The 27,483-nt window shown below is 41.0% G+C and overlaps 1 protein-coding gene across 2 annotated transcripts; it reads right to left on the bottom strand.

Moving 5' to 3' along the window:
- Positions 1–1,943: 1,943 nt before the first annotated feature.
- On the bottom strand, positions 1,944–27,483 carry DTD1 (D-aminoacyl-tRNA deacylase 1). 2 transcript variants are annotated; one of them, XM_071739787.1, is made up of 6 exons: positions 27,338–27,483; positions 24,588–24,678; positions 22,115–22,350; positions 13,560–13,657; positions 4,381–4,557; positions 1,944–2,558 (listed from the first exon to the last, which is right to left on the bottom strand). In XM_071739787.1, exons 1-5 carry the CDS (start codon positions 27,378–27,380, stop codon positions 4,402–4,404), a joined length of 624 nt encoding a protein of 207 aa, XP_071595888.1. In that variant the 5' UTR covers positions 27,381–27,483; the 3' UTR covers positions 1,944–2,558; positions 4,381–4,401. The 2 variants fall into 2 exon arrangements, with proteins under 2 accessions (XP_071595888.1, XP_071595889.1); XM_071739788.1 differs by having other exon boundaries at positions 4,388–4,557.

The raw sequence follows: 27,483 nt of genomic DNA, 5'->3' as shown, positions 1-27,483 counted from the left end.
TACTTTTTTAACCAGTACTTTAAACAGTAGTTACAGAAAATTGTGTCTGGATTTGGATTGTCTCCCACATACCTGCTGGGAATTCCAAATGGGGAAATCCAACATGACTTTCTTGCAGGCCTCACTCACGTACAAATACCACAAGGTATTTGCATACCAGGAATATTTTCTGTAATTTTGTCCATGTTTTGGTTTTTTTTAAGGCAGAGTTGCTTGTTGATCACACCACAGGTGTGTATAGAGACTGTAAAAAATTGAAGTGTGAATAACTGAAGCCACAATGAAACAAAGTACTAATACGTTTTCTTTGATTAAGGACTGTCATGCTGACCCTCACTTGCCATATTCATTATTTTACTGGCATGCAGAGATTCCCCAGGCATTTCTCTGAAGAGGATGATTGTTGCCCGAGTTCACAGGACCATGCAAGACAAAGAGACACAAGCACAGAAGGAAGCAGAAGGGAACCTGTAAGGCTCAACCAGCACCCTTGAAGTATTATCACAAAGACAAATAGTAAAAGCACATTTGATCTGGGGGCACTCCCCAAAATGTCCACTCTCAAAGTTCTGCCTGCAGGACTTTAACCCAAAGGCAGGCAGCATTCAGCTGGAGATCACACATTGCAGGGTCTTTGAATCAGTTGCTTTATTACCTCTTGCCTCCCCTTAGGCATCATATTTATGATACTTCTTTTCAACCCTAATTATTCTTTGTAGTTTAGCTTATACCAAATTACCTTTCAGGGTGCAAAGAGGCCATTGGGCTTTCTTCAGAACAAGTTGAAAAGTAGAGTACAGTATTTCAAACATGATGGAGCAAGCAGGTCATTCACACTAGATGAGGTAGGTCTGAGCCACATCAAGGCCTGAGAAGTTTGCACTCTGCTGTCTTCCTGACACTATTTGTCCTTCGCAGCCAATTAAGCAATAATCTGACAACAGCTTATCAGGCTGTGGGCCCAAATGAGGGAGACTCTGAAAGGATAAGGCACAACCCATATACCTGAAGGTGAAAAAGCACTGCTTGTGCCAGAGTTGTGACTTCAGGCAAACTAAACTGCATATTAAATTGCCTCATGAAAAATTATGTAATTATTAAAGGCAAGACTAAGCATAACATTTCAACCTCTCCTGGCTTCTCACCATTCTTGTTTAGATGCTAGCTAAATGTGTGGCTTGCCAAAACCTTACTTAAGCTTAACTTATTTTAAAAAGCCATATCAAGTACAGAAACTCTCCTGTATTGTTTTGGCTGATAACTTTACTGCTACAAGTAGCTCACAAGCAAAAACTTACAGGGGAAGAGTTTAAAACAAAACAACACAGTGGTTGCACCCTCTGCAGCACTGTAAATACATACCTTTGGGCTAAGCACAACTATCATTGGTGAGTTAGCCCTATAATCAGGTTACAATCACACAGTAAGCACCCTGGATCTTATGGTGACTGTGGCAGATGGCTAGTGAAGACCACAAGGCCAAGGCACGCCTGAAGAATATCCTATCTAGAAGGTATTGCCACCACCTCTGAAAGAAGCCAAAGGTGTAACTATCCGCAGGTTTCCATTTCCCTTGAAACTTCCTCAGCTTTAACATCCACAGGAGAGCAGTTTTGCAGCTGCCTCTCCACTCATGTCATCCACTGTCAGCTTTCAGATACTGTACTGCCTCCGATGAATCTAACAGAAATGTCAGCAGGCACATGATTCAGTATGTGGAGCAGCTGCTGTGGCATTTTGATAGCCACTATAAAAGTACCTAAAGGACTTAGATGTGTTGGAAAAAGCAAAGATTTCAGGACAGCAACCTGACTTCTAAACTTCCAAAGGAGAGGTGACATTAGTAGGTCCTTCTTGGCTTACTTTTCCTCCGTGTCAGTCAGTGTTACTGACATGCCTATATCTGAGGGAATGCAATACACAAACACCAACAGGCACTCAGCTAGCATCATTTGTTTAATAAAGTCTTTTCTGCTTTTAAAAAAGTTTACAAGACAGATGTGTTCCACATGATTAACAACTAGCAGCTGATCTTCCCTTTTAATGACTTAATCCATGCAGAAAGACTGGACTGTCCAATTTGGTGTTACACAGCAGCTGAACAATACACCAAAATATACACAGATCTACATGCTGCCATGGAAACAGGTACCACATGACACCACAGAGTGATAATCAAAATACAAGCCTGCTTGGGTAATTTTCAGAATTCAAGTGTTAAGTTTAAGGAAAAAACCTGATTTATTCTTGAAATGGAGCTTATGGACTGATAATGAATGTTCTCCTACAGTCTGCCTACAGTCACCCTTTATTCATAAGTCATGTGAAAACACATACACAAAAATGTTACAAGTCCTTTTTACTACTGATACTACACATTAACAACTAAATCTGATAGCATTGCTTTGGTTGTTTTGATACAGAATAATACAAGTTTCTAATGTCTTAGTTCTGATTTTCCATTTTCCATTTTTTTCCAAAGTTATTGAAGAGTGGTGCTGAGGTGAATGTCCATTGGGTCTCTCTTCAGGAATCCAGTGTAGCTTTTGTATGAGAAACTGTGGAAAACAAAGAAACAGGAATATTACTGTGAGTCAAAACAGAGAATGATTCCTTCAAATCCCATAGAAAAAAGTATCTTTACTTACTGTCAGAGCATGAAAATTAATGCTAGGTTATCAGTGTATCACATTTTAGAAATGTTCAGCTATCTAAATCTCAAGTGCTGTTGAAAAGGTCAGACTGACTATAGCGCTCTGGAATCCCTACCAACTCAGGCTGTCTAAAATGTTCACACAACCCAGAAATGAGGGGAAAACTTTGTATCACTGTGGCATAACAGCAAGGTCAACAATTAATAACAAATGGTACACTCCCACTCCATTTTCTAAGAACAGATTCTTCTTCCCAATGTGCCTGCTCATCTCCAGTATTAAAAAAGGAAGGTGCATAGAGCATAAAGCTGGAGACCAGAACTTGCGTGATTCCAGCTGTTGTGTGACAATCCACTTTTGACTTCAATCCAATTAATGAACAGAACCACTTCACACTAGTCATGAAATTTCTCTCCATGAGGCCAGAAAAAAAAAAAAAAAAAAAAAAAAAAAAAGAGGCTTTGGACTTGAAAGCTTGATTCATTTTCCAATTCAATCCAAACCAAAATAGCCTATTTCCAGAAACCTATTCAATGCATTATGCAAATTCATTTGTGTATAGTACCAATAGATAATACAAACTTCTATAAAACATAAATAATCCCCCAACGTCTGATCACCAGGGAAATCAATGGATTAAAAAAAAAATAAATAAAAAAAAGCCACTTTCTGAGCAAACCATGATACTGAATTCTATAAATCACAAGCCAGACTGAATCCTAGAGACAGGAAAATGAGAGAAAGGTTAGACCTTAACTTGGCAAAGCTGTTAATAATTAAACTGCAGAGCCAGCTCAGGGCTTCAGTGTGCAGATGAGGGAAATAATACTTTCTTGTGATCTTAGACATGCTTGAAAGTTCAAAATCAAGAATTTGCGGGGAGCCAGAGGGGGCAAAGTGGGAAGGTGAGGAGGGGAAAGAAGGCAATAAAAGCTGTGTCCTCCAGACTTAAAACTGACTGAACAAGTGTGATAAATACATAACTACATATCTAGGTAATCCATGATAAAGGATTCGGGGTCTATATTCAGTCTAATTCCATTCACTCATGTCCAGGCATGTCCTGCAGGTCAAGAACACAAAGGGACAGGAAATCGCAGCTCCCATTCTGTATTCAAGCAGCAAGTCTGGCCCTTAATGCCTGGCCTTGCATTCTCATTAGATGGCAAAGATAAATAAAATAGCCTGTTATCAAGTTCTCCAGAGAAAGAACAACCTGAAGACGAAGGAGTAGGAACCATGATACCAAGTTGCACTTCTGCTCTGTCTCTAACTTCTGAAATATTTCCCACTTCCATTGCTGTGGACTGTGTTATCTGGGTATTACAAATGGCAGGGGCTATTTCAGTGTGACCTGTGTGCTAGGTAAAGACAGAGAAATAAACTCAGCCATCTATCTCTGCTCTGAAGAATCCAAAGCACAATTTTGAGTTAAGTCACTGCTGCTTTTTAAGACCAAAATTTTAGATCTCCTGAGGTCATTGTGGAAACAGTTGTGTTGGACCAGACTCACACATAGACACCTCCAGCCAAGCACACAGCTGGGAAAAGGTTTTCATCCACTTCCACATTATAGTGCGCAAGACTGCAGACAGAAGCAGAGGTTACCAGCCAGCAAGATTATCAGAATTCCACCTTTCATCACTTCTAATGCAACTCTCTGCATCTGCTGCTTCAATGAAACACTCAGGATTAGAGACCAGCGAGCCAGGGCATACAGTTTTACCTGAGACCTGTTTTAGATGACCTAAGGCTCTCTTTCCGAAGACACATCTCCTTCTGCTCCACTGCTTGCGCTGGGGTCATCCTTGCTACGGGGAGGATTTCTTTCTCTACTTGACTCAGAGGGTACCTTGGTTCTGGTCTTCTCTTTTCTTTGTTGCTGTTTTTCAAGTTTTGTCAGCTATTTACAAAGGAAGGAGAGTGAGAAAACACTTCATGGAATAAAATAAATTTCAGAAGACTATTTCTGAAAAATCGTAAATGTGAGCATTTGTATAAAACTTGAAATTCAGTTTCTCAAGACCAATACATACATAAATAAAACAGAAGGAAAAAAATATCAAGGCTTAGATTTTCAGAAACTTGGAGAAGACAGTGAATTATCTTCGTACACTAACATGACCACCCCCTGAGTGTAAGAGCTGTGCACATAGCCAAAGGACTGCTCTCCACTTTCCAGGGTTCCTTGTCCACCCAACACAATCTGTAAATGGAAAAGATTAAGACAAAAGAACCAAAATGGAGAGACCCATTCCACCAAAGTCCCCGTCTGTTTTGGGTCTCGAGTGGCCGTTTTGTAGTTTCAAAGTTCCTAACAACACTTGTATTCTATGTTTGGTCACTCAGCACACCATAATAAATGTATTTTGTTCTTTATCTAGAAAAAGAGATAAATGACCCTTAGCATCACCTAGGATATAGAATAACCATTTCAGATCAGCACTGCCTTGCCACCTCTCAGTTAAAATTCTGTCAGTGCTACCAAGAGTCACACTAAGTTGCACATAGCTGTCACTTCTACATCTCTTTCCCATTTTTCGGAGGTGCAGGCTGCAGCAAGTTTTGAGGACACTACATATTGATAGCTATTTAAAGCAACTATGCTTTGTGCAGTTTATCCATTTAGGTAATTTCTGTAATGTACTGATTTTCTCTAGTGCATTCACAATTTCCCCCAGAAAAAGTCATAAATTGTAATTTTGTGGCCAGAAAATCTGTTCTGAGGTGAAATCTTCAGAGAATAAAATAAAATGTGTATCAATTAAGAATTAGATGGGCTCTTGGAAGACACATACAAAGAAGTGCTAAGAGCACAGACTGCAGAGCCTTGGGAGGATGCACAGCATCCCCTTGTACCTTAACCCACATATACATCCTTGTTGAACACCTACAGATATGGACTTTTAGCCTAACACAGAATATTCTTAGCTGGCTATTTAAAAACTAAAAATAGTTTATTTTTACTATGTCAAATGACAGAGTGTGACAAATCTAACAGGATCCAGTCCTCAAGTCACATGCAAAGATGTAACAAAAGTGTCAGGCATGATACAGGCAGTATTTTAATTCCTATTTATGAAAACATGCATGTTACTTGTCTGCCAAGAAGCCCATATACAGAACACATGAACGTTAAAGGTAATCAAGAAAAAGAGTGCATCTGTAGAAAGGGAAACAAAAGTTTGTGAACCCCTAGTATTAAAGGTACTCAGTTTTAATTAACAGTACTCTCATGGTGTCTATGCAGCTGGATTTTATTTTTCAAAACAGTACAGGGGTTACTAAGCTGCTAAAATCAGAATTAGAGGTTCAGTGACCTTCATGGTAGAAAAATGTACCAGAAGAGGGCAGGCACACTACATTAGCTGCAGGCTGCAGAGACCCAAAAACACAGGTTTCAGAATACAAATTTTTATGCATTTAAATAACTATGTGAGCATATCCATCATTCCTCACCAGCCTTCAACCTTGCAGTCAGTAATTGCAAAGTTACCCCCTTCACTGAGCCACAGCCAAACCTGCTGCAACAAACCTACAAACAGCTGTAGCAAGCTGTACCACTTCTGTTTACTACAGCATTGAGGCTCCTAGCAGTGACTCAACAATAATGATGCTGAAAAAAATTTCCATTACCTCATAGTCCTGTAACTTGCTACTCCATGAAATGTCATTGTTCCTGTAAACATGATAACTGAATGACATGATACCCTTATTTTCCAGCAAGTCTCTCCTATTACTCAAAAGAAGAAAAAGCCTAAGACACGTGACACTGATAATTTAAATTGAGTCACCTTTACCTTAGAGAAGGCTGTGAGCTAAACATACAAAGCTAGCCCTGGATTTTCAAAGCATGAAAAACAGTAGTGTATTCACACTGTGAACCTTGGGTTCTGCAACACAGAATCCACATCCAGCCTATATATTTGTTTATATATAATTTACATATAGAGGAGGAAATGGCTTGATATATGATATCATATGATATCACCATTTCAAACATGCCTATAGTGGTCATTCTCCCCCCATCTACGGGGCAAATAGCATGCTCACTAAGACTTCTGAAGTACAGACAGTAATATATAGTTTTATAAATACAGATGCATGCATACAGTCTGATGTACCAAGGGACTGTATTGTCTGTAGAAACAGGAGCAGCGGCTCACATCCTTGAGTAAACAGTATGCAACAGATGGTCTCCAAAGTTGTGATGTGTATTTATCAAGAAAGACCTCGTAAGTAAACTAGTTCTGTAAGAAGTTTGAGAACAATGTAGTGCAGAGGGCAAACAAATCAGCTGATAAACAGAAATAAATCCAGATCCATCTTCAGACATGGCTCTGCAGCAAACCCAAACTTCTACTTACAATTACTCAACTACATCTCTTCCTCACAGACCAACATTTCTAACAGAGAAAGAACAGAAGCAGGAGTAACCTTGGAATATTTAGAACTACCAGGTTGTCATGATCTGACAGCAGTATTCACCCAGCTCAAAGAAAATTAACAAAAAGTTCATTTAGATGAGGCGAGAGGGTAATTTGATAAGCTGTATTTATCCATGTCCCATATGAACAGGATTCACTTTAAAAAGACAAAACAAAGCAAAACAGATTAAAGGTAAAGTTAATTATTAACTCTTTCAACCACCTAAAACTCAAATAATAATGAAATAGATCAGATTTGTGTGTATCTATGGATATAAGCACGCATATGCATACTTTTCAATCCATGAATACATCGTGATTGGTCCATGAACTGAAGTTCAGATATATATTAAAATGCATTTTTTTGTCCTCAAAATACAGTCTCATTATTACGCAGGCAACAAAAGTATTACATATCTCATATGAGTATTACATTACTCGTGTAATATTACATATTACATAAGTATCACATATTTCTGTGACTATAAGGCACTGAAGTAATTCAGAAGGATGTGCTATAGGAGTATGCAAAAGACCTGCCAGGAAGATGAAAAAAATTACAATTAACTGTTTGGTATTATAGTGATTAAAACTTCAGACACACGAGGTTCAATGAAACATACCTTTAATGCTTTTACAGAAGCACAGAATGTGTTCTACACTCATCATCTCACCTGCAGAAACATAATGAGCTGTTTGTGGTTACTGCCTTACCATGTTTGTTGGCTAGCTGTGGAGACAGTGCACTTGTACAATGTGTCTAATTCAGCTTTACATCTAAAACCCAAAATTCTTACTTTTCTGAGACATCTTGGAAGCCTCCTAAGTATTCAAAGTATAAGCATCTTACAGCAGGAGCAGCACTGCCTTATGGTAAATGTACTGTGTCTGCCCAAGATGTAACACTGGGCTGGTCAGCAGTGTGTATGGAGCTGCTACATCTGCACCAGCACAGAAACGTTCATGTTTGTAACACAAGACTGGACATCCTGTGTAGGACATGCTGCATATAGGTAAAGATTTGTGCACAGGATTAGAATCAGTACCTCTCAGTCCATCAGGGCAGTCCTAATTACAGATGTAATAGGAGTAGCTAAGTCTGAAAATTCTCATGGAAAAATCACATAGACCTGTAAGTGTCAATCCTTTTATGTCAAGACACAGTATCCTGGAATCACTTTGTGCTATGACTTTGGCCAGAACCAAAACCCACAAACCAACTGGCTGTTCAGAAGAAGTCCTTCTTTCCCCCTCGCTAGAAGTCAAAATCTGCTTTGGTGATCAATACCTGGTCTGACCCAACTGCTGAATTTCTGAAGCATGCAATAAGTCAGAAAAGTCCTAAAATATCTCAAGTGTTTAAGAGCATCTCCTCTGTGGTCACACACAAAAATGCAAGAGTCCTCCAGTCCACAGAAGGCAACTTTTCTCCCATTGTAATACAGATGTTTTACACTACTGAGACACTACCAATGAACTAAAAATCTCAAACTATGTGGACACTGTTTCATCCCCAACATACTGACCAACATACAGAGTAATAGTTTGGAAAAGGTCAATATTTACATTTGGGTTGACAGCTTCTTTGACAAATTCTATCCTGCTGCAATTTAACAGTACACCATAGATGCAAAATTCTAAAAATTGAGTAATTACAGTCAAAACCTAGACTGCATTCTAAAAGGTTTCAACAAGGCAGAAATGTCTGCCATTATGTCAGCCCTAATACTATGCCACATCACTTTTGCAATCAATGTGCTATAGAAAAATACACAGGCACACCAATTACTCCACTAAAAATGCTAATAATTTTCCAGGCTGTTTGCTTTGCCAAAGTTAATTTCCCACATACAAAATGCAAATTCAGAATATCAGCCTTCCCTGAAGTTCTGCCTTCTTCAATACAGAAACATATCCTTCGTTTACCTTTTCCTCTGTGATCAGTGTGTACAGAGGCTGATTGCTACTCAGAGACAGCCTTTAACTTTTGCAAAAGCCATGAATAACACCTGGAAGAAGTCAATGACACCACGAGAATTATTTGTTAGCAATCTACTTGAAAATCAGTGGCAGTGTTCATGTTTCTGGAACCTCAAACCACAATAAAATCTGCAGGGGTATGTTTTAAATTTCAGTAGTGGTGTACCAAAGCTGTGACAATTTCAAATCAGAAACAATAAAAAATAATAAAAATCACAACAACTTTAAGGACAGGTTACGTTTCAGGAAGAAACCAATACTTCAAACTGCCATAGGCCATTACAAATCTAGCTGTTAACAATAGTATCATTTACTACTAATACCACAGAATAGATTATATTATATCATTGAGATAAAATTATTATCGGAGAAGAGGTCTACTGCACAAATAAATTAGTGGAAAGGTCATGAGAGAAGAAGGGAAGTCATCCCCATTTGTTAAGGAAGATCATCTCACTTATTCATTTTCTTATCCACACATCTGTACCTTAGACTTATGACAGAAGGTTATTAGGAGCTTTCTTCTCTTTGAGAAGAGGACACAACCCTTCTGGCCAAGGAATCCTATCATGCAAGGAATTATATACTTAGTTTAGTTCCTGGAAGAAACATGAGCAGCACACAATGAAGTTACTCTATATTGGCCCAAAGCCTAAGGAAAGAAAAGTGCTACCAGCCCTTCATCAGTTAGCCTGGTCCAACTCACTGCTCAGGCTTGGAAAAATTCCCTACCCAAGCAGCTTATCAGCTGCATGGCTTCTCAACTCATTTTCCTCAAGCACTCTTTATGACCAGTGATATACATAAAGAGCTGAGCTCCCTTTGCTTCATTTTCTTCACCAAAACTTTTAGTACAAAAAAAATTAACTTGTTAAATGATTTGTTTCTTCAAAGTAAGCACAAAAAATGGTGCAGCTGGAAGAAAAGAAACTTCAACACTGGCAACACAGGATTGAGAAAAGAAATCTCAGCTGACGAGGTTAAGGAAAGGACTGTAGTTTATTTTTCAGAACAGTGCACACATTCACGTGGGAAGAAAAAGTAGGTGACCAAAAAAAAAAAAAAAATCAAACACAATGGGAAAAAATCCATTCACTACAGATGGAGGCCCTCACAGAGATTTATCCTAGTTTAATTCCACAAAAGATCTGGCAGGACTGTGACAAGGACTGTGCTACTGATCACACAGTACAAATGGATTGTTCCAATACAGTCCTCAGCTCTTCCTCAAATGAAAATGCAAGCTGAAGCAACATTACACTTGAGGAATTGAAAACACTTCCAGCTACATTACATGAAATTGTTCTACATGAAAAGGGATAGAAAACTTAAAATACCAGATTTGGGTTTTCTCCACATTCAGCAATCACTTTTGGCTACACCATTACAAGAAGTTTAAGGCACAAATAATAGAATATTTATGTGGAATTTATTTAATAAATTTTCTATAATCCATTTTCTATAGTCTCCTTAAATATCAGTCATGAGAAGTTCCTCTCTCATTCAAAACACATTTCCACAATAATAATAAACTATTATTACTGTTTATGGCTCATATCACTGAAGTGTGTATATGCTGCTTTACAGTACAGATACGGACAGGTTTACTAACAAAGATCTTCTCTGATGCTTTCATTCTTCTTACCCCTCCCCCTATAGTGTCTGGTTCTAAAATATGGTTTAAATTAAAATGTAGTTTATTCGTGGACAGTAATGGAACAAATGGACCCACAGAGGTCAGTTCAGAGTCTAATTGGTATACATGCATTCAATACTGAAGCAGCCATACCATTCCCCGTAGCAAGAGAAATAAAAATACACAGAATATTACCAATCTGAATTTCACAATTATCCACAATGCTTTCAAAATTAAACCATCTTCCATTTTATGCTGTTCTGTTCCATATTTCTTATCCATTTTCTAATCTTGGTTTTATTTTTTCCTTTCACGCAAAATTTCTTGCATATCAGACTTACCAAAAAGGCATTTTAGGAGCTCAATTTAATGCCAGCTAATTTTTCTTTTTCTATTATTCCATTCACATGTCCAAATATCAAAATAATCACAAGTGTTCAGAAAATGCCCAGCAATAACTAACTACTGCTGGTGTAAGAATCTTCTGATTTACTTCATACTTTCAATTCTTGTGCTTACTATTAACACAATGACAATGGAACTAAAGAGTTAAAAAAAACCTGCAGTGTAGCAGCTTCCCCTGCTTACTAGGGCTTGGCTGAAAAGCCAAAATATCTGACTTTCAATTCAGCAGAGCGATGGTCAGATGGTGACTCAAGGACAGAATCAAAGTAATTTTATCTTGCTGGTCAACTGGTAATTTGGTAATGTTGCTGGTCAGGTAATTTGGTGGGATTACACAGGATAAACTACAGCTAGAACGGAACAGAACAGAACGTAATAGCTCCATTAAACCATACTGTTAAAGGCACTGTACAAATGCTTCTTAAATAGGCTTGGGGTATTGACCAACTCTCTAGGAAATCTGTTAAGAGTATTTGGCCACTCCCTCAGTAATGTCTCCTTATGTCAAGTCTTATACCTCCTTTGCCAGCTTTGAACCATCTCCCTGCATCCTACCACTGGACACCAGGGAGAAGAGCTCAGCATCGCCCTCTCCAACTCTCCTCCTCTAGAACCTGTGCAGAGCAATGAGGTCACACCTCAGCTTCCTTTTTTTCCAAACTAGACAAACCCAAAATCCTTAGCTGCTCCTTTTATGACACAGGAAAGGGCTGTCAGGCACTGGAACAGGCTGCCCTGTGAAATGGTGCATATGCAGATGTGGTACTTAGGGACATGGCTTACTGGTAGACTTAGCAGTGCTGGGTTAATGTCTGGACTTGTTCTTAAAGGTCTGTTCCAAAGCAAAACAATTCTATGATTCTATGACATTCCTTCCAGCACTTTCCTCAGTTTTGTTGCCCTCCTTTGGATGCATTCAAGGACCCAGAACTTCACATCGTGCTTTAACTGTGGGACCCAGAACTGCACACAGTGCTTGAGGTGAGGCCACACCAACACTGATTACAGCAGGATAATCACCTCTTTTGTCATGCTGTGTTCGATGCACACCAGGATGTGGTTTGCCCTCTTGGCTTCCAGAGCACAGAGCTGACTCACTGAGTCTGGTACCAACCAGCACCCTCCGATCCCTTTCTGCAAGGCTGCTCTCCAGCCACTCCTTTCCCAAGCTATACTTGTGTGCAGTGTTAGTTCATCCCCGGTGCAGAACCTGGCATTTGTTCTTGTTACATTTCATCCTGCTAATCATCGTCCAATGCTGCAGTCTATTCAGATTCCTCTGCAAGGCCCCTTGTCTTTCAAGGGAATCAACAGCAACTCCCAGTTCAGTATTATCAGCAAACTTGCTAATGGTGCATTCAACTCCAGCATCCAGACCACTGATAGTTGTATTGAACAGAACTGGTCCTAGAATTAGGACTTGAGGAAAAACACCACTGACTCATTGCCAGCCAGATGTAGCCCCATTCACTACAACTCTTTGAGCTCTGTGCTGGGTGAACACCTGGCTGAAGATCAATGTGAACCTCCTCATCCAGCATCTGGACATCATGTCTGAGGATGCTGTGAGGAACAGTATCAAAAGCCTTACTAAAATCCAGAAAAGCTACATCCATCTCCTTCCCTCCATCTACTAGGCAGGTGACCTTATCATACCATGATATGAAATCAGTTAGACAGGATTTCACCCATTGTGAAACGGTGTTGTCTGTGCCTGATGACTGCATTGTCCTTTAAGTGACTTTCAGTAGCACCCAGTATAATCTTCTCCAAGTTTTTCCAAGTACCCAGGTTAGATTAACAGGTTTGTAGTACTCTGGTTCTTCCCTCATGCCCTTATAAACTGCAGTAACAATTTTAACAAGGTTAAGTGAATACTTAATAGAGTTGATGTGGCCTTGCTGAAGCACATCTGGTAGGTAATAACAATCCCTCCCCCTTCTCATCCTGGAAAGTAGGTCATTGTTGTGTTTAGAGGATGAGAAAACCTCCTCACTGCATTTGGTTTTCAGCATAGCTTGTGCTGTTGCTCAGCAGAGCTGACTCTCCTCTCCACTCCAGGCTTAAATTCAGGACTTAAATTTGCTGTTCTCTTGTTCCTGACAAAAAAGCAGCTCTTAAACTCCATCCAGCCATCTACTTGCAAAAGCTCCTAAATGTCAAGAAACGATTTTTTTTAAAAGGGGGGTCCAGACACATTAAAAACATAGCTAACGAGTCATGATTAAACAGCAGCTTCAACGAAGGGCAAGAATAAACTGTAAACAGCTCTTTACCTCACACATACATGACCTTTAGCAGCAGCCAGCTGTCAACAGGTGAGAGGCTGCACAGGAAGCATGAGGCCCTCATGCTTAAGGAAAGCTGTACTGCTTCATAACAGGAACGTCACAAATCCACAGAGGTGGCACAGCCTGTACATACATCCTTTCCAGGCAGATCTTGTGGCTTGCTCACCTGTTTAGGGTCAACAGTGGCAGCTGGGGACTCCAGTTCTATTGTTACAGGACCATCATTTTGGATGTGTACCTGCATGTAGGCACCAAACTTGCCATCTGAAAATGGAAGAGACAACAAATGCTAAGGGCTTTTGGAAGGATAACACAGACCAAAATGTTTAAAAATGTGCTAAAAAGACAAAAAAAAGGTACATAAAAGGACAGCCAAATAACAAACTGCAGAAAGCTGCTAAGAAAGAAACAGTCTTTGTGCATCCAGTTATGTGGTCTGATATTCAGAGATAAGAATAGGTAACGAAGTACAGAAAAGTCCACAAAATAATCCATGTCTACGGATAATCAAGGTGCTCACAGTTCAGGATAGGCAGGATAGTTCTCACAGGCAGAAGACAAAATTCTAAAGGATGTAACAACTAAGCCCAGGGATCTAGTCCAGCTAAACAGTTGATGGTTTGAAAAATTCTTATGTATAAGTAAAAGATAAAAACACCCAAGGACTACTCTGATGCATTTGACATTGAACACTCTAGGGTAGGGGACACTGGTGTGTAGCTCAGTCCCAATCTTCTACAGCAATTTCTACAATCTTGTTTGCAGTCTAGGCTGTCCTTTGACAGAGTTTGGCAAAAGGGGAAAAAAAGAGACAGTATCTGCTCCCTCAACCCTGCCTACTTCACAGGAATACACTTTTGAAATCAGAAATATCTTATTATCACACCAGCTGAGGCACAGACCATAGTTTTGGTAAGCATTTGAGAAGTTTCCATCACAACAGACCTATGACCTTTGTATCCTGTATAGGCTACAAAAAACACCTCATTGTATGTTGTTTTCTCCTCACATCTCATTTTTCTTTGTGCAGACTTCCTTGCTCCATTTTTTCTAGTCCAGCTTTCTACTCCTCAAACTCACCCCACCCCTGGCTGATCCTATTGACTGCTCAGTTCCACATATTCTCTTCTTCTGTCCCACACACCTGAGTAGCATTTCCAGACCTTCCTGTATGGACAGCAACAAGAGCACACAGAATCACAGAATTACCTTGGCTGGAAAAGACCTTCAAGATCATTGAGTTCAAGCATTACCCTAACACTGACAAGACCTTAACAACGACTCTTCTTAACACCCAATCTAAACCTCCCTTGATGCAGCTTGAGGCCATTACCTCTTGTCTTACCACTTGTAACTTTATTGAACAGATTGATCCTCACCTTTTTACAACCTCATTTAAGGTAGTTGTTGAGAGTTACCATATCAATACACACTACTATATCAATACAATTGCATGGAACAGAAAAATGTGTACTGCAGCAAGCAGACAGCAGCTGACCAAAGACTGAAACATTCTCACTTTCTGGGAAGGCAGGCCTGGAACCTGCTCAGCAACACAGCCAAAACTACTTCCAGTACTACCTCAGACAGTAATCAAGAACATGCTGAGAGCCACAGGCCCAATCCTAAGTGAAGCAACCACCCACTTGGGAATATTTACATGAGACTTTGTATAGCTACTTTCCACACCATAGCAGCATGCAATGTCCCTGACTGAACAGAAGTTAAACCAAACTGTCCTGATTCTTCACCAACATGTTACTTGGGACAAATAGCGTTGGAAGAGTTTTCAGTTTTTCCCTGTCACATCGTGTAAGCCAGACAGAAGGCTGGTATTTGCTTAAAAGGAAAAAGAAAAGGCATGTTCAGTCCTGTCCAACACTTAAGGGCCATTATCACAACCGATCTGCTGCCCAGATGCTTTTTCAAAGGCTGCAAGACATAAGCCATCCCACGAGTTACAGACAGCAGCTCTGGCATGGCCAAAAACTACAACACTGCACAAGAGCACTGGCAGTGGTCCAGCAGGCAAGTGAAAGGTTCCTGGACCAATCAGTTACAGCAACAGAAATATCAGCTGCACAACCCCAGGTCCAAAAAGTACTAAGTCAGTTCCTCCAGTAGTCCCAACCTCAGACACAAACTCCGAATGGCACATCAGAAGTTACTGACACATCAACAGTTACTGCTTTAAAAAGATGCAGCTGACTTGACTAGCTGAACAGAGACATCACAAAGCTGATTGTATTTCAGGAAAGGATCAGTACGCCCTAAAGGCTAGCAAATGATGCAGAAGAAATTTCTGAATAACAGAAAATTTGAGATGAAAGTATTACAAAGCAAGTTAAAAAACAAAACAAAACCCTGTTCTCAGATTTTTACAAATTTGAAGGAACCTGAAACATGTAAAGGGTCCCACTGAGAAAAGCTGTCAGAGCTATCAAAAAACTAGTGATCATAATTTTCCAGCACAGTTTTCAATCCCTTTGCCAGACCCATGATAGATGAGAACCTGCAGAAAAAACCCAGGTAGTTTTTCCCTATACCAGCAGCTTATGTTTTCACTGGTGAATCACGTACACACACATTTTCAGAGATGCCTATAAATGACTCTGTTACTTAGCTGAAAAATAAAAGCTTGCAAAATGTTTGGTGCTTTTGGTTAGCTGTATGTGCATACCAGAAGTCTAGCTACCGAAATGTGTTAAGAGTGCCTTTGACAAGAAACACAGAGTACAGCGCAGGAATCTCACACAATTATCTTCTGCAAAGAAGGAGTTTCTGCATCTGGCAAGCACAATAAACCAAGATTCTATAGCTTCATGCAGACAATGAGAGAAGGATCCATTGAGATGCTTAATAAGTGGTTATATTGCTTCCTTAGGAAGACCAAGCAGAAACTACCTGAGCTGTTGCTCTTAAAAGTTGCTACATTTACATATATAACATATATATATATATGGAAAGAGATGTACCTATACCCTGATCACATAAACCAGTCAAAAACAATGAAACTTTATTTAACAAAACAATACATATAAAATACTTCATTACAGGGAGCACAAAATTTCAAATATTACATGACATCAACCCTTTACTTACAATACTCACAGAAAAGGACTGCTTTGCATTTTTCCCTACATGTATGCACCTTAGAAAACCTGTAAACATCATGAACCCAAGGTTGAGAAAGTGGTCAGATAAGCACCCACCTTTACCAGAACACTCAAGGAACTCCCATGCCACAAGCACTTCCTATCCTGTTCCAGCACAAGAAGTTCTGCGAAGGGACATCTTTCTGTAACAGCTCTGTCCCACTCTCCTCATACTTAAACTTCCAGTCTTTTGACCCAAAGTCACAGCAGATCAAGGTATATCACAGCGCAGGAAGTGTAAGATTTAGAGCTAGTGGAATCAGTACTTAAAACAGAAATGTCTGCTAATGCTGCCTTTTTCTATAACTTCTCACTTCCAGACCTTCCTCTCAAAGAGAGGAAGGCTCTCAGCACCCTGCTACCACCACAATATGAAAGGCAGTGCAGGTTTCAGTCTCAGCAATCTAATTCTCTCAAAGAATTTAAAAAGCCAACAGAGGGAGACTTTCTTCACACATCTCAAAATCTATTTAGTTGTCTTTACCCAAAACGTCTTGTGGACCACTACACACCCTCATCTTCAAGCTTTCCAAGCTACTGATGTCAGAAACAGATGTCACCCTCCCTTATCACAAAGTGATGTGTCCAGTAGTGTCAGGGACTATAGTACCAGCACAGTATACTCTTTCCTCATGGGGCACTTCTGGATTTTTGTGCTGGCAGCTCCATTATACAACAAAACCAAAGGGTTATAGTTGCCCTCATAGCTCTTTTCAAGAAGTGGTCTCAATGTACACAGCTTTTTTCTCTGGAGCTTCACAAGTCTGGTGTTGCCTGAAAGAACAACAGAAACCTAAAGTGTAGTTTCACAGCTTCTTAAATTAATGCCTAATCCCTCCTTAGGAAGATATGCTTTCTCAGCAGAATCTTCCCCAATTTTGGCTGCGTACCTGAAAAACATGCAAGGATATGGCAATTCATACATACAAAGAGAAGGCATTTTTAATTTGTGTGTTATTCATTCCTGAAGAGGTAAGTGGAGAGACAAGCCTGACTCCCCTATTACAGATTGACATTTGTGGTACCACTGCATTTTGAATCTATCTAGGAACACACTGATGGAACACATCACCTCTGTGACACTCAAGCAGACAGACTGCAAAGGAGTTGATTGTTCTGCCCTTGAAAGCAACTCCTCAAACTCTGAAGCAGACAAATTCCTCTCCTGAAAAGGACTATAAAGAAACTGAAGACATCATCTCTTCCATCTCTCTGCCCCAAGAGTCTGTTTGGACTGATTTTTATTTTACAGTCAGAAGGAAAAAATGAGAAAGAATCCATACTCCTTGCATATTGCTTGCCACCCCACAAACTTTGGGTAAATTTATCACATGACCTTCTATTGTCCATGAGAGACACCCAGCAACTTACCCTGAAGTACTATTTTTTTTACCTGCTTTTTATACCACAGAGCTCTCCATATGTAGTAAATAACTTGCCCACATGAAGACTTCTTACTGATCAAGTCACCTCTTTCCAAAATCCTCTGCAATGAAGTAGCATCCTACAAGTGTAATTAAAATGACAAGTTTATTCTGTTGGACACTCATCTCTTTAAATTTCTTTACCCTTAGAGGCTGGCATGCATGCCTTCCTCTGAAGCAAAGATCTTTATCTGAGGTGAGACAGACAAGCCACATCTGAGACATAAAGCTGTGAAAATGAGACAATTTATTTTCAGAATATTTTGGGACATATCTCAAACCTCATGACCTAGAAACGTCACACTGGTTCTACTCAGAAGGTACTTCTAAGATTGTCTGTTTGGAAAGTTATTCCTAACTAACTCTAGGCAGGTATTCTTGCTCCAGAATAAGAGCACTTATTTCAAAGTGAAGATGCTCACAAAGGGAACTAATGGGAGAGATTAATTCTGCTTCCAGCTTGCACCAAACCTTAATCTGAATTAAACTCCTCCTTGTGGAATAGTACTCTTGCATATACTCGGATATTGCTGCTATGAGAGTGAGATATTTCACACTCTGCCATGCTAATCCTTACTGCCCCAGAAGACTAAATCTGTATTCAAGATAAGAGTGCAAAGGTCCTGACACATAAGCAGAATCCTTGGTAGGCCTAGTTTTTTTGATACTGGCTTGCATAATAGAGGAGATGCAAATTCACCAGTTCTGCTCCTTGGAGTAGAACAAGGTGATTAAGAATTTCACAGGAAAGCACTGAAGCAAGACAAGCAAAGATTTCTGATACAACCTCTTTCCTAGACATGGGCATCCATCTGCAGTCTTAAGAAATCTGAGCTAAACTAGGAGCTAAGGCTCTGAGCCTTCACCAAGATTTTGTCTGGCAAAAATCCCCCTGTGCTGGGTGTGAAAGAATGGTTTGTGTTTCTCTTTGGGGAACATTTGCCATTCTGAGCTCCTAGCTGGTAAGCTCCAGACAGACCAGATACTACACAGAGGAGCTGCCTGACCAGCACCTACATCAGTGGCATAAATAGCAGCTCAACTTGCAACAACCAAACTGGTCTACTGACAAAAAACAAAAAAAAGGGACAAGAAAACACAAGGCTGTTATACAATAAGGCAATAGATTTCTTGATCCGTCTTTGATTTAGCTACACAAATTCCACTTTAAATTACTAAATTATTCCTCTAAAATGCATTAAGCAATTTGTAAGATCAAAGGGAAGGGCACCTACAGCAATACAGAGAATCAAACTCTAACCTCCCTACAACCACAACTGTGTGTGTGCTTAACTGTATGCGTAGGGGAAATACCTGAGCACAGATTTTGAAGACAGAAGGTAAAGCCTCACACACTGATACACTAAGCTGGACTAAGCCTGTCCAGCATCTCCTTCATCAGTGCTCCTCAGGCTACTCCCATCACTCTTTGTAACACAGTAGCATGTAGGGCAGCATCCACCAGCAGGTGAGGTTCTGATTTCCTTAGGACTTTTTCAGGGCTGAACTCAAGGGTGTTTGTACACCACACTACATCAAAGCCCACGTTACAGTTCCACAAGGTTACACTTGCACTCAAGCAGACTGACAGGCAACCTTCCAGTGTGTAAAGTCTGTGTTCCAAGCCACCTCATTCTGCTGATGCAACCAGAGGTAGCCTGCTATACATGAAACTGCTAAGCTTCAGAAACTTTGCACACGCAAAAATAAATTGATAAAACAAGCAAGCAAGCAAGCAAAAAAACACTGTCAAAGCAGTTGGCACAACAGAAAATTCCATCATAAGAATCTAATAGACTTGGGTGCAGCACAACATGGACCAGCAGCTCTAAAAAGAAAGCAAAATTATAAATTAACAGGTGGTTCCACTGCTGATAGAAGTTTCAGATGCATGTGTTATCTGCCACAACAGCACAAGCAGTCACTCTTGGGTTTCTAAATCTATGTTTTCAGCATGAAAACAAAAAATGTGTAAAGTGAAAGCTTTTTACAGGAAGCACTGGGAAACAGGTGTCAAAAATATGAGCACTTCAACAATGGTAGATATTCATGCCAGTGTTATTCACTGAAAAGAGAGGTTAAAAAAATCTGTTATCAAAATATAAATAAATAACTTTCCAAAATCTAAGGACAGAGATGTGGATATACAGAGATATCCACACTTTATTTAAGTGAAAGAATAAAGTCCATACTTGATTTTTACCAGGACCTAAGGGTACATACAACTCAATCAGACCTTAACCAGAACAAATCTTATTCCCACTGACTTTCAAGGAAGTTCTGTTACCAGTTTCAGAAGCACAAGAATTTAGTCACAACTCACAAAAGATAAAGATACTTTGAATTCATTAGAACAGAAGTTTTCTGTGTTACAGACTGAAAGAGATGCTGGGAAGAGGTATCAGAAATACCTTCCTTGCCATCAAAAAATGATTGGAAGAACAAAGGAAGCTACTGGGAAGCTGACACAAGATGGATATTTTATGTGTGCATTTCACTGTCTCTCCTTGGAAAGCAGTGGGATAATTAACTCCATCTACAGTCAAGACGGAGATTAGCCTCTAAATCTTTCCTCAGATACCAATTTTCTGCCTTTTTCTCATTTCTTTGCTCATAAGGAAAGTAAGGTTGACCATTGTCTTCTGAGTAAGTGTATCAGAAAAACAAGTAATAATATGAAAATGGCCACAAGGCAAACATAAAAGCTGATTAAGGGTGGAAAGTGCATAAACACAAAGGGAAGTTAGGAATTTTCTGGTAAAGAGAAAACTGTTGCATGGAAATAAGAAGAGTCTAAATCAAATGCTGTTTTCAAGTAGCACATTACACCTCCCACTGTCATCAGGAGAATTTTAACAGAATACAGAACTAAACAGGTCTATGCTGTCCATTACACATTGATGACACCTTCAAGTCTAACCACATATGCCCCAGAAAAAATGTTCCTCCTGGGTTAGTTAGACTTAGCTACACAGCACAAAACATCCAGCCTTTGAGAGAACCTGACCTCAGAGCTTGTTCTCATGGCTGCAGCCTCTCCGGGTTATGCTGTCATTGTTCATGCTGCACAGCCAATAACAATACAAGACATCTACACCTACAAGTGAAGCTATTCCAGAAGGATTCCAGGAAACACCTTGGCTAGAGGAAAACTGGAGTGACTGACAAGGCTGCTTGTCAAAATACCTTAATATCCCCTCACCTACTGCTATGTTGTCCTGGTTTGGGCCAGGATAAAGGTGATTTTCTGTCTTGTACTTTTGCTTTTAGCTAAGTCTCTTGTAAGTAGTTGCACTTGCTGAAATTAACAGCAAGTTTCTCAGACAGTGTGTGTTTCTAGGACTGATAACACTTGATGTTTACAGTTACTGCTAGAGACTGGTGTGCAGAGCCAAGGACACTGCTCAGCTCTGAGGAAAACATAAAGAGGTCCCATCTGCATCCCTCCTTTGGGGAGGAACAGACAAGATAGATGCCAGAATTGACCAAACAGAGTATTCCATCCCATATACGTCATACTCAGTATAAATTTGAGGGATCACGAGGGCCAAGCCAGATTTCCTGATTTCCAGCTTCTGGCTGCCTGCCCTTTCCTGCCTTTCCTGCTTCCCTTCCTTCACTCAGCATCCTGGAAGGATCCCGTCTGTTCGTCTGCCTATGGTCCTGATCCGTGCCAGCCCATATCTGTGTGTTCCTGCCTCCAGTTCCCAACTGCTGCCGACTCCAGGAGTCCAGCCTGGACTTTCCCAGAGCTGCCCTGCAGCGTCGGTGGTGACCTGAGAGTTACTGGGGGAAAGGGGGGAGGAATGTGGTATCCCTCTTCTTGTATATTTGTATATATTTAGTAATTTTTCCTATTTATCATTACTGTTTCATTAAAGTTGTGTAGTTTAGTTTCCAACCCATAAGTCTCTCTCCCTTATTCTCTCTCCTTTCTTATCAGGGGGGAGAGAGAGATTATTAGAGAGCTTCTGTTACTCGGTTTAATTGCCGGGCCAGTGTTAAACCGTGACATATGTAAGGACAGCTCCTTTGCAACACAGACAGAAAATCGCAGAATAAAGAGAAAACAATCAGGAAAGAGCAGATACAAACAAGGTTCATGGGTTACATCAAGGACTTTACCAACCTTTTGCCCTTACCTTTAATAAGCTCTGGCTTGTAGGCTTTTCTGAGCTGCTCTAGGAAGTCGTTATAAAAACACTCCGCCTGCTCTGTGGGCATTGCCATGTGGTAGTCAGGCTTGTTTCCTTTCAGGATGCACTGTAGAGTAAATTGGCTCACACACAACACTTCATACTGTTTATCCATCACACTTTTGGACCAGTGCTTCCCACTTTCATCTTCAAATACTCGCAAGTTCAAGATCTTTCGAACCCTAAGAAAAAGAAAACTCCTAAATTGTGCCATGCAGGATCAACAACATGCAGGTTAATGCCTACCATGCGGGATGAAGAAAAGGAAGGCAGATGTACATTCATCCCTTCCTTCCTAGAACAGGAATCTCATCACATTAGGGAGAGCCATGACAAAGAAAGCCCTTACACACATACGTAGCATTAACAGACCATTAATTAACATCATCATTTTACAGAGCATGAGATCAGGACAGAATAATTGCAAGTTACAAAGAGGTATAAGGATGGCATATGAAGTAAGACAGCTTTCTGTCTGCTATCTGAATTTATGTGTCACAACATTATTTAACATGTGAATAGCTTTGGGAATTTTAATCCTCCCACCATACTGGGAAATCACACTCAGTATAAAATGAGAGCATCCTAATCTATGGTTGCTGCCAAACATGACTCGTATATTCCTCCAGCTTTGTCACCTCCTAGCACTCTTCCCAAACCCACTCACCCCCAAGCCAGCACTTTTTGTCAGGATGAGAGCAGGAAGGCAGGCAAGAGTGCAGAACTACAGGTGGCAGCAAAGCGGTGACCGACCGAGCCTTCTTTACACTTTTGTTAGGGACAACATTCGGTGCTAGGGGGCGGAACTAGCTGGTTCGAATACCGAGAGAGGACCGAGAAACTTTCACAAAGGGATCCTGAAATCGCAGGCAGACTTGCGATCCAGCCTCTGGTTGGACTGATACCAAGACTGCATACATGCCACTCTCCTGTCTTCGGTTTCTTCTCTTAGCTTCTACAAGTCTACAGTATCTATAAGCAAGGGAGCATATCAAGTGCAAAGCATTTCAACTGCAGTCATCAGCCAGAGATTTTACATTGTACCTGTGGCAAGGCAGCTAGTATAAAATAATGCTGAGACTGTTATGACCACAGAATAGAATCATAGAAAAGTTTGTATGGAAAGGGACCTTTAAAGGTTATTCTAGCCCAGCCCCTCTGAGGCACAGTCCCAAAAAACATCCTTGCCAATTTGTGCATGTCAAAGACAAACAGAGCTGACTCTTGAATGAAGCAGATGCTTAAAAGATATGGAAGGCCCCAGCACATAGCCTTAAATCATGGTCACTGCTGTGCTTTAACAATGTCTGTTAGTTCATCTACAGAATTACTAAAGTTTCCTCTAATAGGACTTGAAGAGCCTGGTTAAGCTGATTTCTTTCACTTGTTTTTTTAACAGATGCTGGCTTCCTGCCTTTCCTGTGTCAGTCAACTTAAGAATCTAGTGCTGAGGGCATAGCTGCTATGGATCACACACCTGAAATATTCAGAAGCATCTCTTGTGTTTATCAAGGTAGGAATGACAACAACAATACAGCAAATGTCACACACTGAAGAGGCAAACAGTAAGGCAAACCAATGGAGCATGTCACAATGAAAAAGTATCTTTGGCTTTACTGTAATTCTCCACAAGTTTCACATGTTTCTGTGAGATGTCTGGTCACTGGTAGTAGGGGTCCCTGTTCTCTACTCTCTTCTGCATCTGCTAAGGGTTCTTTTCACTCTCATTTACAGTCTTTTTACTGCTTGAGCTCTTCCTCTTCTTGAGATCACTTGCTCTATTACCTGTTTCTTATTTGCCTTCCTAAGAGACGAGGTCAGCCCTACTACAATGAACAGTTCAAAGGACACAGAAGAAGCCCCCAAAGAACCCTTTTACATGTTTTTGCTGACTGAATCATAATATTTTTTACTGACAGAATAGATGGCAAGAGCCAGCCCTCCAGACTGCCAAAACTGATTAACTGTTAAAGAAAATAATTTATGAGACTATCCAGCCTTTTGGAAGAACAAAACTTCTTATGTGCAAGCTAAAATGACTTTGAGGTTTCTGATACATCCCATCCTTGAAGGATGGAGTCCTTCCTGGTAAACTCATACAGAGAAAAAGACTGACATTTAAAAAGGGACATAAGAAAAACCCAACATATGTATTCTTCTTTTTTGAGTCTGTTCTTGATTAGAAAAAAAACCCAAACAACATAGACATGGAATGGCAACATACTTTTCTTAATGGAACATAAAAAGAAAACTCTAAGAAACACTTACTCAAGAGAAAAACTGACAAGGACCCCATAGACAAATCTGAGTTTCCCAACAGGAGTGTCCTGTTTGTTTGGCTACTGCATAAATATCACCAATTCAGTGTTAGAAACACACAAATAAGTGAGTACAAGACAAAAGGAAATATCTGACTTACATGTGCTCCAGCTCTCTTTGTGTATCTTCTAAAGAAATGCCCAGCAGCACACAGAGGCCTCGTCCTATTGAACTTATTTGTTCACCACCCACTGGGGAAGGAGGGGAAAAGAAAAGTAAGGCTAAGCACACTGTCTTGTTTTATGACACAGGTTAGTATTGACTTGAGATAGCAACAGTACAACCACTAAAGAAAACATTCTAAACACTTTGTCATAAGTTTGTTAGAGAGTAAAGATCACATAAAAGCCCTCTTCAAAAGTCTCCCAAACATCACAACTCACTTGTGAGGGACTAGCTGAAGATGCTTACTCCGTAATTTAAAAACACTGTGTGAAGATTTTTTTACTACAATTTAAGCAGCACTACTTACAAAAAGGTGGCAGAATTCACTCCAGTGCTTGTAAAAATTATCCACCATATTCACAGTAAGTGTGCTCAATTTCTCTAGTCCACTACTCCCCACATACTTTGCATTAGTTATAAAAAGGTGATTTCTATTTGTTATAGTCACGGATCTTTTGAAACATGACTTCAAACAACCTGCAAATTCTGCCTTCCTAGTCAGGAGCACAACCTCTTTTTTGACATTGATAATAAAATATAATGACCATAGATCCACTATGTTTTCCTAATACTTTAAATTATCCTAATTTAACTACTTTATCTTAATTTAAATTATCTTAATATGGTTGAGCTTGCAATGACTATAGCAAGATCTAAATGAGGTCTTAAAACTGAGTTAAGCACCAGCCACCCAGCTGTTAAAACTGCATCCAGGCTCAGGTACCTAGGAGGAAAAAAAAGCACCAAACATCCTGTAAAATGAAAGGAGAGCAGGCCTCCAGTGAAAGCTGAAGGCTTGTGTCTGTGGGCCAGTGGTTAGAGCTGCACTACTTCCCATGGACAGAAGCAAATCAGGGGAAAAACTTACCTGAAGAACTTCCATCTGATCTGGGTATGATCAGCCCACAAATTTATCATCTGGTTAGATGTGCCAGCAGAGCACTATTTCCCGTACACAGAGATATCTCAAACTCATTAATACCCAGGCAACAAGTCAGCCACAATAGCAGTTCTGTCAGGGTCTGATCTCTGCTGCACTCACAGTACCAGCTGTGCACAAAAACTGTGCTCCTTACTTTTTCATAGGCATGCTCTCCCAGTGCTTACCAGCCACACACCACCAGAAGCTGTTTATTTTACACACAGGCCATCCTGCTGCACACCACACTGACATTGGGCTCCACAGCAGACACGCTTAGTACTTCACATGTAAACTTGGGAATTTGGGACCATCTTGAACACTGTTTCACCAGAGCAATAACAGGGACATAGCAGCAGGACACACCATTCCTACCGGAAGTTAAGCAAGCACCGGGGCTATCAGTGATTTCTTTGACCCATGTAAGCAATGCATGGTGGCAGCTGGGACAGCACTGCAGACACATGCAAACAATGTGAAAAGACAAGTCATGCTGCACAGCCAACACACTTGCAATTCAAAAAGCAGACTGTGATGGTAATGTCGATGAATTAAAGCCATACGAGAAGGCAAGTGGGATAGTACTGCCACTGCGCACAAGGCAACACACGGAGGCAACTCTGATTATAGCGCAAATTTTTTCAAGCCATATGAGAAGGTGGTAACAACTGCACTGCCAACACACACAAGCAAAGAGTCAGCTGTGACCACAGTGCAAGCACGTGCAAGCCATGCGAAAGAGGCAACTGAGATGGCTCCACTGACACATAGGGGCCATATTGCAACAGCAACAGGGTCAGCCCTGCAAACAGAAGCAAGCATTGCAAGAAGGTGACTGTGATAATAGTGCCAAGGCATGCATGACACAGAACCAAAGAACGGTTTGGGTTGGAAGAGACCTTAAAGATCACCTAGTATCAACCCCCCTTACTACGCAGGGACACCCCCCACCAGACCACACTGCCCAAAGTCCTGTCGAACCTGACCCTGAAACACTTCCAGGGATGAGGCATCCACAACTTCCCTGGGCAACACGGGCCAGTGTCTCACCACCCTCACAGTGAAGAATTTCTTCTTAACGTCTAACCTAAATCGTCCTTCTTTCAGTTTAAAGCCATTCCCTCCTGCACTATTTCTCCATGCCCTTTTAAAAAGTCCCTCACAAACTTTCCTCTAGGCCCCCTTCAGGTACTGGAAGGCCGCTATAATGTCTCCCTGGATACTTCTCTTCTCCAGGCTGAACAACTTCTACTTTTTTCAGCCTCCACGCAACGAGGCAACTCCCATTATAGAGCCAACACATGCAAACCACGAGCAAAGGCAACGGGGACGCCACTGCTACTACACGCAAGCAATGCAAAAGGACTGCTAAGGTAGTGGCAGCACATGCAACCCACGCAAGAAAGCGACTGCAGTTGCACTGCCGACACACACCAGCAATGCCTGGAGGAGACTGGCACAGCACCGCCGTCAGCAAACGAGCCAACCCACGCCAAACCCACGCAGGGAAATTAAGAGTGGGCGGGAGGGGGGAGGAAGAACACACGACAACCGCCCACTCACGCCTGCTGTGAGACAAAGGGAGGGAGAGGCCGCTGCCCACACAAACTGGAAGGGAGAGGTGGGGAAGACGCTGAGGGACCTGTGGAGGCCCCGGCGAACAAGGAAGGTGGGGAACGGAGGCCCGGACGAGGTAAAAGGGGGAGGCGCCCGCCCTCGCCTTCCCCTTTTACCCCGTCCAGCCCTCCCGGTGGCGGCACACTGACCTGTGACACTGGCCTGGGCCACCCGCTGGACGATGGCCTTCATGGTGGCGGGGCCGCGTAGCGCAGGCCCGGCGCCGGTGTCTGGCGGGGCAGGTGGGAAGGAAGGCGGTGGTCGCTGTCAGCCCGCGCCGCTCACAGTTCCCCCT

Source organism: Heliangelus exortis, chromosome 3 (assembly GCF_036169615.1).
Source record: "Heliangelus exortis chromosome 3, bHelExo1.hap1, whole genome shotgun sequence".
Lineage (NCBI taxonomy): Eukaryota > Metazoa > Chordata > Aves > Apodiformes > Trochilidae > Heliangelus > Heliangelus exortis.
Note: the sequence above shows the minus strand (reverse complement) of the source record. Positions and strands in the feature narration are given on the sequence as shown.

What these genes read in the sequence shown, in the direction of transcription:
- DTD1 (XM_071739787.1), bottom strand. Translation starts at nt 27,380, where the DNA reads ATGAAGGCCATCGTCCAGCGGGTGGCCCAGGCCAGTGTCACAG. An exon ending in CAAAGAGAGCTGGAGCACAT is followed by an intron (nt 22,351 to 24,587) that starts GTAAGTCAGATA and finishes TCTTTTTCTTAG; the next exon opens with GGTTCGAAAGATCTTGAACT. An exon ending in CCACTGTTGACCCTAAACAG is followed by an intron (nt 4,558 to 13,559) that starts GTGAGCAAGCCA and finishes CTTTGTAAATAG; the next exon opens with CTGACAAAACTTGAAAAACA.